General features: G+C 45.3%; 1 protein-coding gene across 20 annotated transcripts in view; it reads left to right on the forward strand.

Moving 5' to 3' along the window:
• Positions 1-3,840: 3,840 nt before the first annotated feature.
• Positions 3,841-23,916, forward strand: part of BCL11A (BCL11 transcription factor A) — a 100,641-nt gene continuing 80,565 nt past the window's right edge. For 8 of the 20 annotated variants that reach the window (XM_015112435.3, XM_015112437.3, XM_015112443.3 and 5 more), the window contains exons 1-2: positions 3,841-4,727; positions 11,693-12,022. In XM_015112435.3, the coding sequence (XP_014967921.1) occupies positions 4,673-4,727; positions 11,693-12,022 (385 nt within the window). In that variant the 5' untranslated portion in view covers positions 3,841-4,672. Of the gene's footprint in view, positions 4,728-5,189; positions 5,454-7,034; positions 7,103-11,692; positions 12,023-19,272; positions 19,921-23,916 lie in introns of those variants that run through there. The other 12 variants (XM_015112436.3, XM_077958669.1, XM_028832462.2 and 9 more) reach the window with 6 other exon arrangements.

Consider the following 23,916-nt stretch of genomic DNA (forward strand, 5'->3'; position numbering starts at 1 on the left):
AGGGAATGATTGTATTTTTAATCATTCGTTCAGTCATTCACTTATTTATCTTTAAGTCTATGAAGGTGTTTCCCCCTAAAGGCAGACAGCGAATATTTTATTTTAATCTTGTAGTTTCCATCCTGACAGACCTTTTAACCCTTCATCTTCCAGCTCAGCCCGAGTCCCTCGCGCCAGGCGATCCTCAGTCCGAGGCTGGGACTGTATTAAGTCTCCCTCTTCGAGCTGTTTGTTGACCACATTCACGTTCAGAGCCCTGGAGCTAAAAGCACTTTACACCATAAAATAAAAGCACTGTCTTTTTTTCTAAAAGGTTACGTCTGGAGGCCACGCGGCTCATACTTCATACCGAAAACTACTGAAAGGACTATGAAATCCTGTATGATTTACACTCTCTCACTGCATTAGGGTATAGATCTACTCAACTCTAAAAATACGGTGGGTTTCTAACCGACGTGAATATATGTACATTATTTCAGAAAGTCTGTTAGAAAACTTGTCAACACATTATAAAGCATAAACTAGGACTTGGCTATTAAGTACGGAGATCAGAGGCAGAATATATACTGCAGGAAGTCCTGGGGCGTCTCCTCCGCGGGCAAGATAAAAAGGGGGAGGAGGGAAGGGGAGGGGTCGTCTGCTGGCCTGGAGTTTACACGCAGTGTCGTCACCAAAGGTTTGGGAAAGAGCCCACGGAACGTAATTACCCTTTCAATGGGAGCAGCAACAGCTCCACAGCCCCAAACGAAGTTAACTGAACGGCCAGAAAATAATTTTAACGTTGTCATAAATTATGACTTTCTAAAAGCCATTTCTGGAAAGGTAAATATACTTACTGTGTATCCAAGTGTGCGCATTTAAAGTGACCTTTCACCCCCTCTACAAAACCACCTGCATCATTAATCAATACTTATGTAATATTTTAAAATCTCTTAAAACGACACATCTTTCTTTAAACACACATACAAACCCTCCCCTCCCCCACTTTCGGGCGCTTTAGCGAGCATCCAGCAGTGCTGAGGGAGGGGGTGTCGCCGTAGAGGAGGGCACCAGGGGCCGAGGAGGGGGGTCAACGACCAGGAGGGATCAAATGCCGACACACAGCCGTGGTTTTCTGGACTGGGTGAAATCTGGCTGGGGGAGGGGCGGAAGCGGAGGGCACTTCCCATTTCACCCTGGGTATATTATGATGGTGAAATTAAATATATGTTAATCGGGGAATAGTCACTGCTTACCTCTCCATTGGCACCCAGGGAAAGCAGCTGCAAAACTGGCTTTTTAACGTATGTTTTAAGATGTGGTTTCGGAAGGAACCCCCGGAATCTGAAACAAGTGCAATAACATAGCAGACCTACTTGTAACTAAGTGCTTAATTTCCTATGATTTTTTTTTTTTAAAAAGGAAAATCAATAAAATGTTGCCAGTTATTTATTGGAAATAACCACAGATAGCGGCCCTGATAGGGTGCCGTCGTTAGAGCGCACACAATTGTGTAATGAATTGTAATTCAGAAGACTGTTAAATGTGAACCACAGAACCTTTCAGAGGTAATAAAGTCATTACTTTTTACACTATAGCCAACCCCGAAAAGCTTTATACACACCATTATATATAAACCACACACACACATATATATATATATATATATATATATATTTCCACAACACTCACTCGCTCATTTCTATATCTTCGTCATAGATGGATTTTTATGGATGGGTGGGAACAATATTCAAATCTGAAAAGCCTGGTTCTGAAAGAATCTGGCTCACTATTGTTACCTGAAGGGGCTTTTCTTTTATTTATTTATTTTTCAAAGGCCTCCCAGTTGCACTTTCTTCTTCCCTCTCTTCACCTTCCCTCCAATTGTCCCCCACTTCGTCTTCCCCCGCCACCCCCCAAGAAGACATTCTTTTGGTGACTCCAAGGCTGGTTTAACAAGACAAAAAACAGACTGTGATGGAATAGAGATGCTGACCTGCTCTGAAGAACTCAGTGAAAAGGGGAAATGGTGTCACACAAGCTACAGAGCTTAAGTTCTAGTGAATCTTCCCGCTTCTTAAACAGAATTTGAGGTCTCACCGCCCCCGGCAAACTGGAGGGAAACAACAACAAACAACAAACCACATTGAGACAATCCCAGTCCAGCCCACATCACTCTCAATGTTGAGCATCAAAACCTCCTTTTCTTCCTTAGAGGGGTCCGAAGCTCCACCGAGCTAGGCAAGCCAGTCATTTTCTAACACAGTAGACTTGAAACTTTACTAAGACGACACAGGAATAAACAGCCGCTTGCCGGTAGGGTTGCGGGATGGGTGAGCGCGCGCAAGCCGGGGACCCTCGCTTAAAACAATAAAGCCCCCCACCGGGTGGGTGAGTTTCCGGAAACGACACCCCTTAGACTGAAGAGGGGGATGAGAAGACGGGGGTTGTGGAACCGCTCCGAGGAGAGGGAAGGAGGGCTCCTCGCTCTGTAGACACACTCACACATATCCACCTGCAGCTCAGGGTCTCGCGGGCCGTGGCGACCCGCCTCCACCCTGCACCCTCCGCACCTCCCTTGGACCTGAGTTCATTCTCCTCTCCCCCCAGCCCCTTCCGGATTTGGAATCGGACCGCGATCTCCCCGGCGGCGGCGGCGGCGGCTGCAGAGTGGTGCTGGCAGGCAGGGAGGCTGGGAGGCGGGAGGCGCCGGGGGACTTTACAGGCACGTTTCTGAATAAACTTTCCAATCGCAGGGGGTGCTGTTGCTGTACATTTTACGTAAAACTGAAAGTATCCCACGCCAGAGTGAAGCCCGCTTTTTGACAGCGGCAGCACGCGCGTGTGTGTGCGTGTGTGCATTAAAGAGACAGGGTTTTATTTCCAACAGGTCTTCCCTAATTTCCAGGGAACGTCTGCAGAAAGGCGAGAGGGGGCTGCTGGCTCCCGGGTGTGCGCCTTGGCGGGCGGCGCCTGGGGAGCGCGGCGCTGACCCGGGGCGGTCATCTCACCACCGTAGCCTCCCCGCTGCTGCTGCGAGCCTGTCGCTCTCTCTCCATTCCCCATTTTCTTTTTCCCTGGGTAACAGCACAGGAACAGTTGTGCTCTGCCCGTAAGAAACATTTTCTTTCCATCCCTCTGTGCTTTTGCAGTTGCTCTGGAGTGGGAGGGGGTGTGTCCCTCCCAGGAACCCGGCTCGGGGACCTCCCGCGGCGCCGGGAGCACATTCCCAGGGACTGGGACTCCCGGGACTGCCCGCGCTTTGTCCTCGGCCGCTCAGAGAGGTGGACGCCTCGGCGCCTCTCTCGCCCAGGCCCCCGGCGCTCCCCTCCGGGGGCCAGACTCTGGCTCCTCGTTCTTTATTCCTGGTGCTCTCTTTCCGCGACCCTTAGGAGCCGGGGACTCGGCACTTCCAGTTGCATTCAGACCCAGTCGCTTGGCGGGGCGCTCAGATCCCAGATCCCTGGCTCGGCCTTGGGGGCGCCCTCGGGCCCTGGCCTGCGCCGCCTCCCTTTCCCTGGTCCCCTCTTTCCAGGCCGCCCGGGCTCCTGGAGACTCGGGCGCTGCCCTTCCGGACCTGCAACCCTCCAAACTTGGGCTAGATTCCGCGTTGCCGTGCGCTCCCTCCCGTCTCCCCTCGCCCGCTGCGGAGCTGTAACTTGGAGGCTCAGCTCTCAACTTCGGGTGATTTTTCTTTGCTGTCCTCTCCTCGGGCAAAGTTTCCCGAGCGCAGCCGCGGGCTCGGGGCTTTTACTTCGGCCCCTGGCGTCCGCACGCGGGGAGCAAGCGCGGCGGCGGCGGGGAGGGGAAGTGGGTGTGCGTACGGAGGAGGGTGTCCGGGAGCAACTCTACCTGGCTTCCCTCCGCCCGCGCTTCCCCAGCCCGGGGCTGCAGCCTCCCGGTGCACTCTCGCTCTATTTTTTCCTTTTTTGAATAATCTTTCATTTTAGGGCCCGCGTGTGTGGGGGGGAGCAGGGCGCACGTCTTGCTCCCCCCCACCCTTTCCTCCCACCCCTGCCACCCCTTTCTTCTCTCCCGGCCACGCCACCGCCGCGGCGCTCGCTGCGGCCACTGGTGAGCCTGCGGCCCCAGCGCCCCCTCCCCTCGGCCCGCCCCTCCCCCGGGGGCCGCGTCTGGCGTCCGCGGAGCCCCCCGCCCCGCACCTCCCCCGCCCCGCACTGGCCATTGGCTTGTCCTGGTCTCTTTTTCATGTCCAGCCCCTGATGTGTGTCCATTGGTGTGAGCTTCCCCTTCCCTCCTCCCCTTCTCTCCTGCTCGCCCTGCCCATGTTTTGTGTGTCTCTGTCCATCCAGACTCCTGACGTTCAAGTTCGCAGGGACGTCACGTCCGCACTTGAACTTGCAGCTCAGGGGGGCTTTTGCCATTTTTTTCATCTCTCTCTCTCTCTCTTCCTCTATCTCTCTTCTCTCTCTCTCTCTCTCTCTCCCTTTTTTTTTTTTTTTTTTTTTTTTTGCTTAAAAAAAAAGCCATGACGGCTCTCCCACAATTCATCTTCCCTGCGCCATCTTTGTATTATTTCTAATTTATTTTGGATGTCAAAAGGCACTGATGAAGATATTTTCTCTGGAGTCTCCTTCTTTCTAACCCGGCTCTCCCGATGTGAACCGAGCCGTCGTCCGCCCGCCGCCGCCGCCGCCGCCGCCGCCGCCGCCCGCCCGCCCCGCAGCCCACCATGTCTCGCCGCAAGCAAGGCAAACCCCAGCACTTAAGCAAACGGGAATTCTCGCGTAAGTAACCCAATAATAGTAATAATAATTATTAATAATCACGAGAGCGCGCAGGACTAGAAGCAAAAGCGAGGGGGAGAGAGGGGTGTGTGCATGCATTTTTAAATTTTTCACGAGAAAAACCTCCGAGAGTCGAGGTAAAAGAGATTAAAGGGGGAAAAACCCTCATCCCATCTCGAACCATTGCCGTGTATGCACTTTTGAGACAGTACGCACCTTTTAATTTTATTTAATTTTACAAAAATTTGACTCCTCCTCTTTCCTCCTTTCCGCTGCTTTATTTCTCTTTTCGAAAAGGAATGCAATGATTCCACCGCCCCCCCTCCCAGTTTTGCAAAATAATGAACAATGCTAAGGATGCGAACAACTCACATGCAAACCTGGGGGTGGGAGCTGGTGGGGAAAGGGAGGTTGCTTCCCACTCACCGTAAGAAATTGGCGGGGGGGGGGGGGGGGGGGGAAGTGAGTGAGTACAAGTCTAAAAAACGATTCCCGGGGAGAAAAGAGGTGAGACTGGCCTTTGGACACCAGCGCGCTCACGGTCAAGTGTGCAGCGTGAGGAAAGTAGTCATCCCCACAATAGTGAGAAAGTGGGACTGTGGAAAGGGGCCCCCGGCGCTCCTGAGTCCGCCGAGTCGGGAGAGGGGCCGCGGCGGCGGGGAGAGCCGTGGGACCGGGAAGGACAGGAGACGCGGCCGGCACTGCTGCCTTTTGTTCCGGCCCGAGGTGGGTGTTTGTCCCGCTGCCTTTTGTGCCGGCTCCTCGCGCTTGCCCTCCCGCGCCGCCGCCGCCGCCGCCGCCGCCGCCGCCGCCGCCGAAGGGCAGGAGCCAGGGCCGGGGGAGGAGGCGGCCGGGGGCACGCGGGAGAGGGAGGGAGGGAGCCGGGACTGCTGCCGCCTAGGTTGCCGCTGCCCTCCCCTCCCGACCGAACCTCAGAGGCAGCAAGGAGAAGACTGGCACATAAACAAACAAATACATAAAAATAAAATAAATAAAACAAGGCAAGAGAATGTACAGTTTCTTGCCCCCAAATCGAAGCCAAACGCTCTGCCAACCCTTTTCTGTGACGGCCTTCTCTTTGACTCCCCCACCAGCCCCCCGGCAAAAATCTCACAATCTCTAATCCAGAAAAAAATTTACAATCACCCTGTTCCCCAAAACCCCTTCAGTTGCAAACTTAGGGCGCCGGCGGCACGGAGAGGGAGAGAGGAACTCCCTCCTCTTACTATTTTTTGGAAGATTTTCAAAAAAAGTGGAAGTGGATTTTGATTGGGAAAAATCTCGTGTCTGAATGTTTACAAGCACCGCGTGTGCGGGAGCCTCCTGCCAACAAACAGACAGAGGACCGAGCGCCGCGCGGCAGCCCCGGAGCAGGCGGCGGCGGCGGCCTGGCCTCGCCCGGGCCTTGCCCCACCTCGCCGCGCCCCAGCCCAGCCCCGGATCGCCCACCCGGTGCCCGCCGCCCACCCGCCAGGCACGGCGGCAGGCCACGCAGTGACTCCGCGCTAGCCTGGCCCGCGGTCCTGGTCCGCCCCCAGCACAATGCCCAGACCTCTTCTCGACCTCCCAGACTGCGAAATCGGCTGGGTGAAACTCGGCTTTGCAAAGCATTTTTATTTTGCAAAGCAACTGTAAAAGCGCGTTCTGCGCCTCCCCTCCCCTCTGCCCTGGGTACTCTCTCAGATGTCTCTTGTCCACAGCTCGGGACCGCGAGGAGGTCACCACGTGCTTTCCCTGCCCACCCCCCACCCTGCCCGGTCTGGCCACGAGTCCCCCTGCTCCCCGAGCACGGCCAGGCCAGGTGGCGGGGTTGCCGGGAAAGGGCAGGGCAGAAGTGTGTTTGAGTATGCATTTTGAGGGTGCTGGATCCTGGGACCCCGAGCACTTCACCCTTTGGGGCTTGCCCTCTTCCCCAGGCCTGGCTCGGTCTGAGGTTCTTGTGAGTCTATATAAGAGGTGGTGGTGTTGGCTGTCTCCCGCTGACTGCGCCTGAAAGGCGGGCGGTGGGCACTTAGGAAAGTTTGGCAGCAAGGGAAAGAAAGGCGTGAGGGCCCACATTCCCCCCCTACCCAATTTATGATTCTTACTTTAAATTTTTGATGCAGTTTTAAAGGACCACCTATACTTGGTTCTGTGTTTTTTTTTTTAAAAGGGGTGGTGGTGGGGGGTGCGCACAGGGAATTGAATTTTTCACTGGGCCCTGGAACTTGTCACACACTTCGGAAGCTCCCCCGCCCCGGCACGTTGCGGGGCCCTCCCTCTCCCCACCCCCTCGCATCCCTCCCTCGCCGCTCTCCCCCGCCCCCCACTCCCCCGGCCGCGCCGGATGCGGATCAGACGCGGCGCGCGGCGGTGTGAAGTTACAGCCCGGCCAGGTACCGGCGGGAAGGAAGGGCAGCGTTCGCAGGACTCGGGAAAGTCAGGCCCTTCTTCGGAAGGATGCAGTGGGGGCTCAAAGGACAGACTGGGGCGCGCAGTCCGGGCTGCTCCCTCGTACCCCTCTCCCTCTTGGGTCCATCTTGGGACACTCTAGGCAGGGAGGGTTAGTTCCCCTTCCTCCTGTCCCAGGGTTAAAGGGCCAGTTTGGGAGGGGATGAGGGGGCTACTTTCTCTCCTCATTTTCTGGGTGCGCAGAGGGGGCAGGAGCCATCCCGGTCCTCAGGACCACCCCCCCGCCCCCCGCCTTTGCTCTGTGGGCTGAATGAGCCATTCGGTCGCTAGGAGGCAGAACAAGATCAAGAAAGCTCAGCGAACTTGAACCTGTACCAGAGCCTCCCCCACCTCCTGCCCGGCGATTCTCGTCCGGGGAGGAACAAGCTTTGCGAGGGTGGGGGTGGGGGGAACGAACGGTTAGGCAGAATTCCCTTTCTCTCCCCCATCACCTCGTATGTCTTTGTTCTTCATTTTGACTTTAAAAATGCTTCTGGCAGGGGCCGCGGAGAAGCGACCGGGCGCGCGGCCGACACCCCCGTGCGCGAGCTGAGACCAGCGCGCGCCGGGCTTGGAGCGGGGTGCAGTTTTTGCTTTCTTTCGCGGCCGGCATTTTTGGTAGGGAGGAACCGGGAGTGCGCGCTCTAGGGCTTCGGGGCATGGCCAAAGAGGGAGATATGGCAAGTTTGCACTTGGTCTCCAGGCTCACTTCTTCCATCCCCTCACCCCCATGGAAAGCACAGACCTCGGTGGCCTCGGCTGGCTTGCTCGGCGGCTCTGCAGCCCGGCACCCCCCTCCCCGCCTCCCGTGGCTCTCGCCTCGGAGCTCGGAATCACAATAGTAATAGTTATCATCATAATGATGCGGGCAAGCAGCGTCATTAATAATGAATAACCGCAGCCACCTCTGCGCGCACACCCAGTGCTCAGAATTGCGGGGGAAACGCATTTGCAGAGATCCCCCAAAGTAAAAAGTGTAAGCTTGTGGACACAGAATGAATTTCAGGACCCGCACTTGAGGTGTGTGCGGAGATACTGAGACTGCACCAGGTTAACCAGCCGGTTTTTCCAAACCTCACTTCCTTTTTCACCAACTGGCGGGCCCAGGGAACCGTCACCCCGCGGCCGAGCTGGACGGGCATGGAGGCAGCAGTCAGGGCCCCTGGCTGCCCTCTGCCGCCGGGCCCCCGGGCCGCCGGGCCCCAAGACCCCGCGGTCGCTGCTGCACGTGTTCGCAGCAAGCGCGGCGGGAGCCTGCAGCCAGCACGCTGCTCGCTTTGTGCCTTAGAGTCCCCGCGCCCAACTTCACTTTCTGCACGGTCCACCCCTGCCGGGCCCCCTGCCCCGGGCCCGTAGCCCCCGGCTTTGCTTTTGTTTCTTTGCTTTTCCTCTCTGAATTTCAGCCTCCTTTTGCTTCTTTACCCTGTTAAGACAATCAAGGGGAAGGACTTGGAAAGCAAACTTGAAGACACATCTCCCTTTCCCCCTCCCCCTCCGCTCCTCGGCAGCTCTCGTTTCCCTCGCTCCTTACCAACATTTCTTATAAGGATTATTTTTTTTTTCGTTATATTTATTCTTTTGCAACTACACAGAGAGGAAAGAGATCTCAGTCTGCCACCGAGAGACATTGAGACGTTCCAGGCTGTCTTGCTGTTTGAACGTAGAAGCATTTTATTTTCTATTTCTTCCTCCCCTCGTAGAAAGAATTCGCGGCTAATTATTATGATTATTTGCTCACTCCCTTCCACTTCAATCGAGGACTCCCTGCTTTGTAGCCGGAGTTTAGGCCGGAGCTTAGAAACGTTGGTATTATTGGGGCGAAGGAGGATGGAGTTGAATTGAGGGAGGGGGTAAAATGGCTGAGGTTAGGAAGGTTTTTAGGGAAAGGGGAATTTGCATTAAAATGCAGAGAAATTATCAGATGCCCAGAAAGGAAATGTTGATTGCCACTGAGAAAAGATGTCAATGCAAATCAGTAGACTACACTATGAGAATTGTGTTTTCATATTTTCTTTGTGTCCCACTTTGTCTGATTTTTAATAATATAGCAGCAATATTAAAACACGGTTTGGTATTTCTCTGAACATCACTAGCCAAATGTTTTGCAAGGAGACCGATGTTAAACGTATTTCATACATCAGGATATAATTCTTGTTAATTAGCAATAATTTACGTTGAGAGCATAGAAAATGTTGAGGTTACAGGTTTTATATCTGTACATTTGATCATCTTGTTATTTTCAAGAACTTTGCCTCCTATAAAATTAATTAGGTGAAATGTGGAGGTGTAATCAGCAACCTCTGAATTACCACTTCATTTCCCGGTTTTGATTGTAAATCAGTTCAGTCACTACATTTAGAAGACTTTAACCAAGTCTGTTTTGAACCACATTACTTTTAACTATTTGATAGCTAGGAGAATATTTCCTTTTGCACCTAAATAATATTCCCACTTTTAGAAATGTGTCAGGCCTTGGGAAAAAAAAAAAAAAAGAATCTTAACGGTGGAATTAAAAAAATTTTTTTTTGCAAAGGTTCTGTGTACTACTAACTTTGATAAAATAAAATATTTTCCTGAGTCTTCCTTCAGTCTGAAACCTCAGAACTTGCAGCTAATGCTAAACAAAAAAGCCACATTTATCAATGTGTACTTAAAATCCTTAATTCAGACAACAGAAATATTTTGAGAATGAGTTCCCTATTCTTCACTTGGTCAAAATGGAAGCAAATGTAAGAGAAGAATGACATAAAGGCACAATGCAGAAGCACTTCCGTTTGTCTTCTTTTATTTGAAAAGTATGCATATGTATTCTGTATTTATCCTTTGGCCAGTATGTTGGGCAAATAAACATAAATGCTTACTTTACTGTCTTTATTAGTAGGAATATAACCTTCATATTCCTGTGGTGACCTTATGTTAAATTAGGAGGAGTACCAGAGGCTAGAAATTATGAGATGTCCTACTTGAGCACAGGTGCAGCTAGGCAGGGCTCTCTCAATATTATTTCACCTAGCACATCTGGGAGTTACTCCAGATCTTCCCCCTCAATATTCAGCCTGGGTAGGGTTGAAATAAATTTAACCTGAGTTCACTGGATTTTTGCACTTTATCAAAATCTGTTCCAATATTCTACACTCAAATTAAAATCTATTTTTTGATTCTCTGTGGCTTTAAGTTCATTAAATGTGAAATTGGCAGCTTGCTAAAGAAGGTCAGACTGATTAACTGTTTAAGACTTGTACATTTTCTGCTTCAGTTTTATTAACTGGCAGCATCCTGGATGTGTTTTGTATTTTGTGATTTTTTTTTTTCTTTTGATAGAGCAAGCATAAGATTTCATAAGCAGAGACTTACCAACTCTCTTTTCCCCTTTGGAAGGTTAAAAAATGATAGAAGCTGGTAAAGTAGATGCTGGAGTATTTTAATACAAAGTTAAAAAAAAAAAAAGCCAACAGGAAAAAAAGACATGGCTACCTTGTTATACCATCCGCTGGTGATTATGTGTGCAGAAATAGTCACATAATGAAGCATTTTGGAGCTCATTCAGAAAATTAGTCAACTTTGACAACATTAGGTGAAGTATTTCAAGTCTAAAGAAAGGACTTCTCAGCCTTGCTCTGAAATGTGGTGTTTGCTTGACCATTCTGATTTTTATGTCATGGATGCCACCAAGTACAAACATATTTAGAATATTTTAGGCATTCCGTTTCTCAGAATAATAAAAAAAAAAGACTAATTGGCTTATTTTCTTAAGTACTCAAAAGTATCCCATTTAGCTAATGTGTCTGAGAAGTATTGCCAGTGAATTTGGTATTTCTTTGATTTTGTGGCACTGCTGAGAGTGAAAGCAGAAAGGTTTTTGGCAGTGTGAATTATGCTGCGACATGATTATTATTTAGATCCGTTTCATAGGTGCATGCAGTCGTTTTCTTATTACGGCAGTGTAAATGTGGCACATTTTTCGTGTGACATAGTAGCTTTCTAATTTATGAAGCCATGTCTGTTTACTTAGGAGTATATACATTCACACACAAAGGGTGTGTGTGTTTATTCACCTCTCCTTTCATTCTTTGGCACAATGGACAACTTAGTGTATAGGAAAAAAGAAACAAATTTGGTTTCTCTCCACTTTTTTTTTTAACCAGTTTTTCTTGTAGTTATTATTTAAACTTCCTTTATGTTCCCTGTGTTAACTATTTAAGTAGCATTCTTTCTAAACTTACAAACCAGACACATTTGTTGCTGTGTGTGTGTGCATGTGTATATGTGTGTGTGTGTGTGTTCTCTGGAGTTATGCAAGGAAGACTGCTTTCTATACATATATGATGATTTGCCTCATTGATAAATTTGCTCTCTGGTTGATAACCTTCACATCCTTGTACATCTTGTATACTCACATTTTCTGGGTATTACATAGAGAAGCCTAGAAACACTTTACATGATGTGGTAGGATGGCATGGGGTTGAGATGTGCTTTTCCCCCTTTCTCTCCTCTCTGGCACTCTAATAATTGTGCTTTTGTTTCTCCAACCACAGCCGAACCTCTTGAAGCCATTCTTACAGATGATGAACCAGACCACGGCCCGTTGGGAGCTCCAGAAGGGGATCATGACCTCCTCACCTGTGGGCAGTGCCAGATGAACTTCCCGTTGGGGGACATTCTTATTTTTATCGAGCACAAACGGAAACAATGCAATGGCAGCCTCTGCTTAGAAAAAGCTGTGGATAAGCCACCTTCCCCTTCACCAATCGAGATGAAAAAAGCATCCAATCCCGTGGAGGTTGGCATCCAGGTCACGCCAGAGGATGACGATTGTTTATCAACGTCATCTAGAGGAATTTGCCCCAAACAGGAACACATAGCAGGTAAATGAGAAGCAAGGAGAAAAGCTGTTTGCATGTTTTCTTTTCATTTTCAGAGGTGCTGTAGCCAAGCAGTAAGGAGTGGTAAAGTGCTTTCTCTATTTCTCCATGTGACTGTCCATGACAGCCCTGTAATGTTAAAATAATCATTTCTGTTGCTTACGTCCAGAACACAGAAAAATAAATATTTTCCACCTAACTGAATCAGATGTAGGCAGGACAGGTACACACACCAGACACCCTCTCTCTGGATCTGTCGATTTTGGATTTCTTTTCTTCCCCATCCCCACCTTCTCATTTCGAAGTATTGAACTTTACTACACCTAGTCCAGTTCCATTGTCCATTTCCAGACTTGGTGACATGTCAGAGGCAAAGTGGCCATATAGGCATGTGCAGTTCAGCTAACGACTTGTTTGACTCAGAACATCTGGCCAGGCCTCCTTAGGGGTTCAGCTCGTTCTCAAGGCTTCCCTGAAGTAGACTAGGCTGGCAGGGTAGTTGGAGGAGGTGGAAAGAGTTAACTGAGCTTCAGGGCTAGCCTTGGATCCATATTGGCTGTCAGCCCGGATGGGGCTGTAATTAAACACAGCCCCGTGGTGGGATGACACCATGACCTTGACTTTAAGATGCCATTTTCGACTGGCCAGGCCAGAGTAGAGAGGGCAGTTGCTGAAGCGCACAGACATGCTTACTCGAAAAGTTTAAGGGCATGTTGGAAATTTCAAAAGGTTGGTTTGACAGGAACGGCTGCTCCCTGCAGCCTGCCTCCTCAGCTAAATGATAAATGCTTCTCTGTGCTCTCTCTTGTCTCTGATGTGGTTTTGACAGATGTATCTTGATTTTGTTTGTGGTTTACACAGCCACATGTCACCCTTACAAATGTCCAGTCCAGACTCCACTGTTTCTGCTATAACACAATGTAAAAATTTTCTTGGAAAAATCCACACGCATATTCAACAGCCCTCCCTCCTTCGGTTAATTTTAGCAGGGAGGTAGCTAGGTGTGTGGGTTTCTCGGCAGCTCAAGGGAAAAGGAATTAAAGGCTAGCAGTGGGACTTAAATTCCCTGCTCTAAGTGATAAACAGCAACGCTATATAGTGACCCTCAAAACATTTTTTGATTGAGCACATTAGACAAAGTCGATACAGATTCTGTGATGACCGACATGCCATGCCTGTTGGTGGATCGCTTTCTTCCATCTGCCCCCCACCCAGCTCCCGAAAGGCAAGAGGTTTGTTCAGTTTTAGGAAAGGTGGTGCATATCATCAGTTGATTCACTGGAACTTGTCTCTCTGACCTAGTTTGACCACAGAGTTGAACCATAATAGGTCAGTGGTCCAGAGGGGATTAAATGTCATATTATTTCTCCTCTCCCCCTCTAGAATTTGATCATTAAAACCAAACGTGGCATTTTCTTTCTTTTTTTAATGCTTTCTGTAATAACACTCAGATACACTCCCTTTAGTGAAATGGGAAATCTGCTACTGGGGAAGCTGCATTTGCAGAGTGTATTTCTTGAATCCACCACATTTACCTTATGTGACATGTAGGTGAAGATTTTATCTTCCCTACCCCCCAGTAGGATGTGGGAATGACCATTTCCACGTGTTGTCTTGTGACTGGAAGGAAAATGAACAGAAGTGTAAGGCATGATTAATGAAGCAAGAGCAGGCGGAAGGGGATTTGTCGTCTTCGGAGATCCAAAGCCTTGCTAAATCACCAAATATGGAGTAACACTTGCGTGATGTAACATCGTATTTACATATCGAGCTGCTCGTTTAAAAGACAAAACACAGTGTCTGTCAAGCAAGAATTAAAACCACACTTCTTACTGAGGTCCCAAATAGGTTATTCAGTCTCAGATTAACCAGCTCAAAAATTCTGTGCCTCTGTATTTGGAGGAGGAATCTAAAAGCTGGGGGGAAGGCCTTACGTATAGTTAAGGCTTTTACTGCTATCGTTGTGAATCTATGTAGGGAAATAAAAGATATTTGCTTGAACTCCCTGGTTGTCTAAAGGTTCTGTTGTTTTTTTTTTTTTTTTAAAGAACAAGTACAATAGCAGAACCTGGAGAAGCCAAAACCAAAAGCAAATTTAAAATATATTTTATAGAGCTAATAATCACTTGTTTAACTGAGACGAAAAGCTCTCTAAGATGTCTAAGATATTCAGTGGGTGCACAACAAGTGCTGCGACCCAGGTGAGGTAAACCTTTCGTGCATGAATAATTACAAAGTCTTGATTTCTTTCATTGTGTTTAATCACCTGTTCCCACCCTGGAACTGGCTGAACATAAATAGTGTGGTCACATCTCAAAGTGAGATGTCAGTAACTAGAATCACGACTTCTCATAATTCACAGTAATGAATTAAGAGTTTCCTATGGTGAAATTACCATTCTACCATTGCACATAAATTCCGATGCTCTGGCCCTCAGGTGCCCCTGAAGCGAAGTTCTGGAAGACGGCTATGTGTGTACCCCCAGCCCATTTCTCTAAAGCACGTCTCTGCAATTCCAAGTCTGCTTTTCTTTTTATGATGAGGAAGGAAACAATAACAGTAATCATTCAGTAGATATTTGAATTGTGTCACAAAAAGAAAAGAGAAGCAATGCTTTTGTATTAAGGAAAGAGATATATTGATGAATCTCTAGAAGAATATGTTTGGCAACCACATAAAAGATAGTCATTTAAGCGTGCTGGGTAGGAAAGCCTTTATTAAAGTGATGTAAGTTGGATTTGAGTTCACTGTGAGCCTGTACCATTTTATAGGCAGGAAGCAAGAATAAAACAGTGACAGATTCTTCCTAAGATAAATAAAACTTAGAATTCGGGGCTTTCAGATAGGAGAATAAGGCAGAGTTCTTTACATCTTGAGTAAAATGGTATGCATTTTCACTGTACTCAGGCCTCTCCAAGCTGAGGTTTTTTTTTTTTTTTTTTTTTTTTTTTTTTTTTTTTTTTTGAGACAGAGTTTTGGTCTTGTTGCCGAGGCTGGAGTGTGGTGGCATGATCTTGGCTCACTGCAACCTCTGCCCCTCTGCCTCCCAGGTTCAAGCGATTCTCCTGCCTCAGCCTCCCTAGTAGCTGGGATTACAGGCACCCGCCGCCAAGCTTGGCTAATTTTTGTATTTTTACTAGAGACGGGGTTTCACCATGTTGGCCAAGCTGGTCTTGAACTCCTGACCTCAGGTGATCCACCTGCCTCAGCCTCCCAAAGTGCTGGGATTATAGGTTTGAGCCACCTCACCTGGCCCAAGCTGAGTATTTTTTAGAGAGGATTCTTTTTACCTGGTGAGTAGATGGGTATGTGCTCCCCCACTTCATCCATGTACACATATGAGCTGTACACATAGTTGTTAATCAGGTTGATTTTTTCATTTTATTTAAATATTCAAAATATTGTGTGATTGTGACCCATTGAGATAATTGAAGTAGTATTAATTTAGCTGGGAATTAGCAGCTTATGTTGTGTGGGCCCAGTTCATCAATGTGTGTGTCAAATATCCACCCTCAGATATCAGCAGCCTTTGACTTGCAGTCAGAGCTTTCAATAGGGGTTTTGTTTTGTTTTCTTTTATTTTTAGTCTCATATGTTATGATGGGGGAAATATTCATGGAAGATGACTGAATGTGAAACTGCTGTTCCCTTATAGAAAAGACCCAAGCATGATCCCATCATGTCAGATTTGAGGTTTTGGCTTATTGCACATAGGAATCTTTACATTAGGTTTGGGCTGTCATAAAGTTCACTTTTTGAGAGACTAGAGAAAAAATATGACAAATCCTATAAAATGTAGTAAAGTCTGCTCCTGTTCATATGTAACATTTTTTTCTCTTTAAAATCATAACATAGACATTTATATCAGGGTATTTAAAATTATTTGCCTAGACAGTATAGCTGGTATTTAAATAATTATATATCAGACAGATACTCTAAAGAAGGGAGATATACTAATTCAAAATGGAAATACATTAGCATGCTACTTAAAAGTAGATCAAATATAATATGCTTTTCAGAATTTAGAAAATTAACTTACCTTTTCTTTTTGTATCCATTCTGATTCTCTCCTAGCTCAGACTGAACTGGAGGATGTATTTGTGTAACTTGTGGTATAAATGTAAATGAGACTATAAATTATAGTATGCTGTTATGACTACTTATTTTTCTTTTCTCTTTATTTATGTGATTCTGAATAAAAACGACTGACCTCTGAATTTTCAGCATGGCAGTTAAAACAAAAAAAACACCACTACCACAAAAACAATATACTGGTGAACATTTTATTTACCTTCAGAATCCAGAGAACATTGTTTCCTAATAAATACCTAGGATTTTCATAGGGAGCCTATGTTTGCGAGGCCACTATCCAAAGACTCATGTTCATGAAACTGGGAGTCCTATATACAAGCTGTATTTGTAAATAAGACAGAGAAAGGTTGTGAACTGGCAGCTTGGATGTTTTGTCAAAGTACAATGTCAGAGAAACTCTTTCTAAGACAAATTGTAAATAGAACTGTCACAGTGATTGCATGATTGAGCCGCAGAAGTGTCCTACAATTGTTGGCATTGTCAGGACTTTTGAAAGCTTAATTAAACACAGTGGCCCGCATGGCTGCTAAACTTACTAAGGAAAGCCAAAAGGAAAAAATATATATATCTAAAATGTAGCAGATCCTAAAGATCCCAAACTTCTTTAGACATTACCCTTGTGGTGACACAGAAAAGATGCATTGTGCATTTTCCTAGTCATCTTTTATAAATAATAGTTTTGAGAATAGGTCCACGTGATATGAAGATCATCCTGTGTGTGATGTGGAGATTGTGTTAGTTTTTCTGTCTCCTGCTGTTACAGACAGTTAATGTAAAAATGGCCTTTTATTGGAAACACAAATATGTATTCACTTCAAGAACAGGAGCAGAGGGGGACAAAGTTTCCCTCCCGTTCTCTGTGTTTATTCTGTGAAAGCTTAAAAAAAACAACAACAACCAGTGCTGTAATTTCTTAAATCACCCCATTCCTTGTTGTGTTGCAAGTTGTGCCTTTACTATAAAGGATCTGAAATATGTTTTGCACACCTTTCTCTTAGTGAATGTGGCATTTAATTGTGGAGCTGCACATGGACTGGAAAATGCAACTGGGTGTAGAAACGTGCAGGCAGGGTCAGGACAGGCAACCTTCAGCTCAGGGAGGAGGCGAGTTGGATGCATATTAATGGCACCTTTTAGAGTCCTGGAAAATCATTAATGTCACACTGCAGCCTCCATGTAGTTTGGCTAATGTGGGAGTACTAAATTGGGGTACATAACAAACATGCAAATCCTAGGGAAACATTTTTTAGATTTTTGTGATTTCTCAATGAAAGTGTTTAGTAACAGAGAATAGGTGAATGGTGGCTTTGCGTGCTGGTCAGTAAGAAAGGAAGAAAGTTTGGCTTTCCTTTGTGGGGAGATATTAAATTTAACCGAAGTAGAAAGCATAGCGAGGGAGATGCACCAAGATTGCGTCACTCGATGTTAATTTAATCTACTTTGGTTGGTCTGTTCACACCCTTTATTGCACAAAGAAATCATTTGACAAAATTTACCCCAAGTCCAAGTCTGTTTTTACATACAGTAGTACTAGCTTTGTGCAATAAAAAGCACTTAGCATCAAGCTGGACCCAGCCTGGCACCTTGCCACTTTTTTAGCATGAGATTTAATCACCAAGGATCTTTAGTACCTTTCTGCTTGTTCAGATTTCATTTGGGTCATGGCTATGTCAGCAGTGTTGTTATTTCAAGGATTAAAAAAAAAGATTCTAACTTAGAGCCCACTTTTAACATTATTTCAAATCAAGTAGGTTTGTATGTTATGTGTCAATTTGGATGACATTAATAAAGTTCATAAAATACGTTCAGCCTATATAATTTAATGGATAATGACTACTATTTTTATTTGTAATACAAATAGGAAATTGACCATTGTCTCCCTCCCTCCTTGGTTCTTTTCTCCTACCCAGGTAAATGAGCATCCTTAAACAGCTTCTTCCTTTTACGACCAGGGTACAGAGCACTGGCCAATATCAGTAAATTTACCTTTGTAATTTGCCACGTAGTTTTTACAACATGACCTAATTAATTTGAGCACGAACCATATTATTGCTACTGGAGTCATTTTCTGTCACAAACTTAATTTCCAGGAAATGTAACCTGACAAATAAGAATTCTTTAGCTCTCTCCATGTGCTCCTAGAGACCAAAGGCAGATTTAAAATAATAATAATTTTAAAAGTGCCAGCATTATTAAAGCCAGTATGCTTGATGCCAAACTCAATTTGAAACCAGTAAACATCAGACTGTATTTCTAATCAGTTTTAGAATGTAACGTATTCCATATTGGATTCATTGGAATTTGTCTCCTTGCTTTTTACTGGCCAGCTGCACTCCCTATGCATTTTTAAAACATTTCAGCAAAGGCTTTTGCTGTTCTTAGCAGGGTTAGTAACTTGGGGTCTATTTCTGAGCTCATTCGTCATTCTGCAATGGCATTGAGTTAGGTTGGCAAGGGAAGGATTTGAGGCATGGGGGGTGGTGAGGTCACTTCTGATCCCAGCAGGGAATAGGTGAGCTTCATTTGCCTTTACAATAGGCGCACAGTTACTGCACCTTGGAGGAGCTCTCAGGTGCCGCTCAGATGGGCGCATGTAAATGCCCTGTCAGATGTGGAGCTGGAATATTAATGCTTCTTCCACCACCGCACCATAATAAAGCTGTACACAGCAAGCTTAATATGCAGCTAGTCTGGGGAATTGTATAAACTTAGATAGCCCAGTGTGAAAGACAGCAATGGAAAAATGCTCGATATGCCACAGTTTCCATTCTTGTTCTCCTTTGATCTATAGCAAAATGAAAACATCATCCTTTTCTTCTCTTGGAGTTGTCTCCCCAACTCTGCCACCTCCCAATTCACCACCAGAATTTTTTTGCATGTGCTGGTATGGAGAAATGCAACATAATTTGTTTCATATGGTTAATTACAGGCGTTTGAATATTTAAAATTTTAAATAGCCACAGTTCCAGCTTTTCCTGTTAAAAGTATGTGATTTGAACAAAGGGAGTACAGTGTAAATATTTGTGGTGATTTGCAACACCCCTCTTTCCCCATTAAACACACACACACACACACACACACACACACACACACACACACACACACAGAGAGAGAGAGAAACATTCAGTTTAAATCTAGTACTGATCTAAAGGACTTCTGCACCTTCATTTGTACTTTTTTTTTTAAAAAAACTTTCAACTGGAATTCCATTAAAATATTTCACCATTATATTTTTGAGTCCACATTGCTTGAGGTTTTAAAGAAGATTTTTATGTGTTCATTTAACAGAATCAACAGCTGTCAGAAGCAGTTGTGGTAGATCCACAAAACATATAAAGAAAAATACATGTTTCCTGAAACAAAACACTTGGAAAAATAAGCTGCCAAGAACTGGCGAATTAGAAGTTTGCAGACAGGGAACTGAAGTGTCGTCTCTTGGTTCACCCTGGAGACTGATGTGAGCGGATCTGATGCAATGCTGCTGGAAGATTTACCTGCGCAGGTTGCTCCTCTAAGGCAATGCGCAGTGCACGATTGACGTGTGCACCAGAGCTAAGCTGGGCCTCAGCTCACTCCATCTTCTGCCCTATTTTTTCCCTTTTTCATCTCTTTAGATAGATAAAATACCAAGTTCTCAGAGTGCTAAACAACAAATTATGTGTACCTAAAGGTGAGATGATCAGGTTTAAACTTCCTGTAAAAGAGGCGAGAAGGCGCCTTGCACACTCTTTTCCAGATAGGGCTGGCAGCATGTTATTCAGAACTGAATCGGTCTCCGCCAGGGAATTCCCAGTGGGAACCTGGAGCAGGTATGTTGATGAAGGGGATACCTGGGGACCTTTGGTCACTCACAATGAGTTTTTGTTTGTATTCTGACTGTTGTTAGCATTGCCGATGAACAATTACACCTACAATTTGATTTTAGTTTTAGATAGAGGTGAATCTACTGATTAAAAACTCCCATTAAAATAAAAAATGGAATTATTGTGAAACCTGCAAGGGTGTCTTCAAAAAGAACACCGGTGTTGTTGTGTACCTACCTCGCCTTTCTATTTGCTTTTTGAACATTCTAAAAAACACAAGGAAGCTTTTTGCTAAGCATCAGGGCATTTAAATTTATTTATATTCATCAGTTGTTCATTTTCTTAACATGTAATGATGCATAAAAAAGCTACAAGGAAATCACATCTGTTAATTTTTAGAGAAATAAGGTGTGGCTTGGATTCTTATGTTGGAGCACAAAGCACTGTGTGCCAAGTCTGATCCTGTACGTTTTAAATATAGAGTTTTAATATTTGGCCAATCCCCCCTCTCTCCAAACAAAAACAAACCTCAAAAAACTAAGAGAACCAAACCTGAAGTATTCTCCTTCACCAACTCAGGGTATACCTTGATTTTATGATTTATTTACTTTTAGGGGGGAACTTGTCAGTGAACCATTTACTCCCCATTTTAACTTCCCTGCCCCAGATCTTTTCAGTTCCCAGTTAGAACAATACATTAACCAATGTTAAATCTTAAATCGCATGAGTTTCTCTCTCCTACTCCATTGCACCCTAAGATTTAAAAAAAAATTATTCCTTTACATTTAAAAGTGAACATTGGCTACTGAAGAATGATTTAAAGGCTGAAAAAAATTTTAATAATAAATTGTAACCTTCTCATGTTATGTTTTTGTTATGTTAAGGGGAAAAAATCAATAAGGAAAAATTTAATTCTGATAAAGATACTCTTGGATCTTTGAAAACAACTGCTGTCCTTTTAACTAAAACATTTGAGCAGCTTCAAAGACTATGTATTTCTTCTGATCTTGGAGCTGTGTGACTGGTAGCAAGAAAGAAAAAAAAATCTTATTCTACATACAAGTGGATTGCTTAACAAGTCAGCACAGACACGTACTTGTTTGTACAATAGAGATAAAAATTCCTGTATAAAAATAATTCAGCTGCTGACAGCAGGCATTGTTGTTGGACCTGTCTTTTGTGCTTGTCCCAGCTCTGGGCCCCCCCTCCCCTCCTATCTGCTTGGGGCAGCCTGCTGCCTGCACACTCCTGACCAGAAGTTAATTGCTATATATTAAGTATATAGGTATTGTATTTAAAGAGGACTATCTCAAGGCTTCCTATATGCATTCCACTTTACTTTCTGATGTGATTGCGGTGTTGCCAGCAGGGGGGTGGCAGGCAAACGCTCTAATAGGGAAAATCACTTGAAGGCAGTTAGGGGAAATTTGGCCTTCAAGTCCCATTTGCTCTGCAGTGTAGCATCGGTTTCTAAACTTTTGTTTTTAATCTAATTCTGATTTACCCTGTCACATCCCATATCAACCCTCGTTGAACTCTACTCATGTAGAGTAACATTAGTGTCAAACGGAATTGGTCAGGACTGTGGACCTGTGGCTCATACAGTTGGTTGTGGATGTGGATTCCATGCAGCTCTGCATCCTATCCTTTCTAATAAATGTTAAAATGTGGCACATTTCTGAACAGCGCCCAAGGATAAGAGAGTTAAGAAATCAGGGAGTAGTACCTGAGATTTTCTCCCTTCTCTTTCCCATTTCCTTGATAATATCCACATTTCTGGTAAGATCAACTCTAGGAGAAAGTCTGAGGCTGGGGGAGAGAGGGGGAGAAGGGTGCGGAGAGAGGTTCTTGGAATATTCTTCGATAGCAGTTCAAATGAAATCCCCACAGCAGAGAGCTTTTGGGTCTAGCAGTGGAGCGGTAAGCTCGGACACGTGGCCTTTCGAAGCTGTTATTCTCAGTCTGACTTGCACACCAGCTGAGATAGGACTTAACATATACTTTCTTGCTTTCACCTGGGTTGGAGAGGTTCGGGTTGGGTGGAAGAGGAATTCATTGGGAATTCTGTCACTAGAATTTTTTAAATGTCAGGAGGTTAGCAAGGTGTGGGTTAGCATTCAAGCAAAGGATTCTTCTCCAGACTAGTAATTGGAAAGCCTGAAAATCCAGGTTCCCACGATACTCTAATAACTGGGGTGGGATGGTGGTGGTGGGTGGACACCACGGCTTTCTGAATGTCAGCTGATGTCTGCATGACCCGTTCACCATGGATTCAGTGTGGCTAGTGCTGAATGGGGGAAATCAGAAAGGCAGATCTCAAGCAACAGGATGTGCACTCCTCAGAAGTAAACCAGACCTTGCTCCTCTCCCTCCTGTGCCTCTCCTTTCTTGCTGGTTTCCCTTTGGAATCAGAAACTTCTAAAATTAATGCCACTCCAAGCCAGTGAAAAAGCTGTTTTTATACCACAGTGGATGTTTACACAGGAGAGACAACTTGAGGGGGAAAAGGCTTTTTGGGAGGGTGGAGGGACTCGAGTTAATCTGTTCTGTTGGAGGACTGTGCAGTATTGCCTATGAGCGACTCTGGGCTGTTTTTGATAAATTACCATGTTTAGAGATAGGTTTGGCTCTTAAGGGCTTAGTTTTATGAACAAAGTCCGTGACGATGTTTGCAGCCTCTGTTTGTCTCTTAGCCCCTTTGGCTTGACTAGAAGCTCTATGTTTAGTTTAAGCTCAGTCTGGAAGATATAACAATTTTGCATTAAAAAAATGAGGAAATCATAGGAAGAAAAACCCTTTGCTTTTTGGATGAATCTTACTGATAATTTGCTAAAGCTCATTTGAATTTTAAGCACTTCTTTAATCTTCAAAGGCTAAATTGCTTTATGAATATGCATGGTGTGGGCAGACTTCAGTTCATTACCTAGTTGTAAATTCTAATGACCATTAGGTCCTTCCAGTAATTGCGAATTGTTTTGCATTTTTGATTGGCCTATTAACATGTACATTCGGTGCACATCAGGCTGGCCTGTCAGCCTGCTGAAGGAGAAAAAAAAGGTGAAAATTGTTTATAGCACCAAGATTCTTAGATTTTCAATCTTGCAAAATTGATGATGTAAAAAAATTAAAGCAGTGTTTTTTCTTCTCAAGATTGAAAGTTCACCAAGAGATTTGACATATTTAATTTACATGATGACTTTGCACTCCTTCATTAATGCAATTTGCATATGAAGCTGTTGTTAATCACTTTTGATCATGTTTTGTGTATTAGCTGCCTCAGTGGCTCTCCTCCTCAGATGCCCCAGTAGAAAGGAGCAAAATGATGCATCTTCTTGCCAAGTTTCCTTTAGTGAATTGAGGAATTAGAAGTCTAACCTTGAGTAATTACATATGTTTTATCCGTTTTCTTTTAACGTTAAGTACAGTTTGTGAACGTGTTGGCTGGAAATCGTTCTCATTTGGGGAGAAGACTGTAAAATTTAAGTATATGATTGAGGCACTTCCAGATACATAGAGAAATATGTATTGCCTGTTTCTGTTCCCCACGAACGTTGCAGGGCAGTTTTATTGTTAGCAGTTTGATGGCAGGAAGCCTTGGCTATTCCAGTGTATTAAGACATCAGGTTCCTCCTTTGGAAGAGGGAAGGCTACAGAACTACAAACCTTTCTAACAATGCTTTAGATTTCTTCTTTAGATAGATGGCTAGCACCTAAAGAACTTGGGCCTGGGTTTGGCTGACTCTTTTATCTTTTAGATCAAGTAAGTTTTCCCATTCAGCTGCTGCTCTGAGCTACAATGTGTCCTCCCCTCATCACCAAAGTATATCCTGGTCTCCAGGCTCCCTGGGCTCCCAGTGTCTCCCTCAAGGTACACGAGTGCCCTGGTCGTGAAAACAAGGTGCTAACTAACGGTTTCCAATTTTTGAGACCCTGTGATTTTGGTGTTTGCCTTTGCTGTTGAATAACCTGTGCTGTATTATTGATGTTCATCTTGGGTTTGTG

Source organism: Macaca mulatta, chromosome 13 (assembly GCF_049350105.2).
Source record: "Macaca mulatta isolate MMU2019108-1 chromosome 13, T2T-MMU8v2.0, whole genome shotgun sequence".
Lineage (NCBI taxonomy): Eukaryota > Metazoa > Chordata > Mammalia > Primates > Cercopithecidae > Macaca > Macaca mulatta.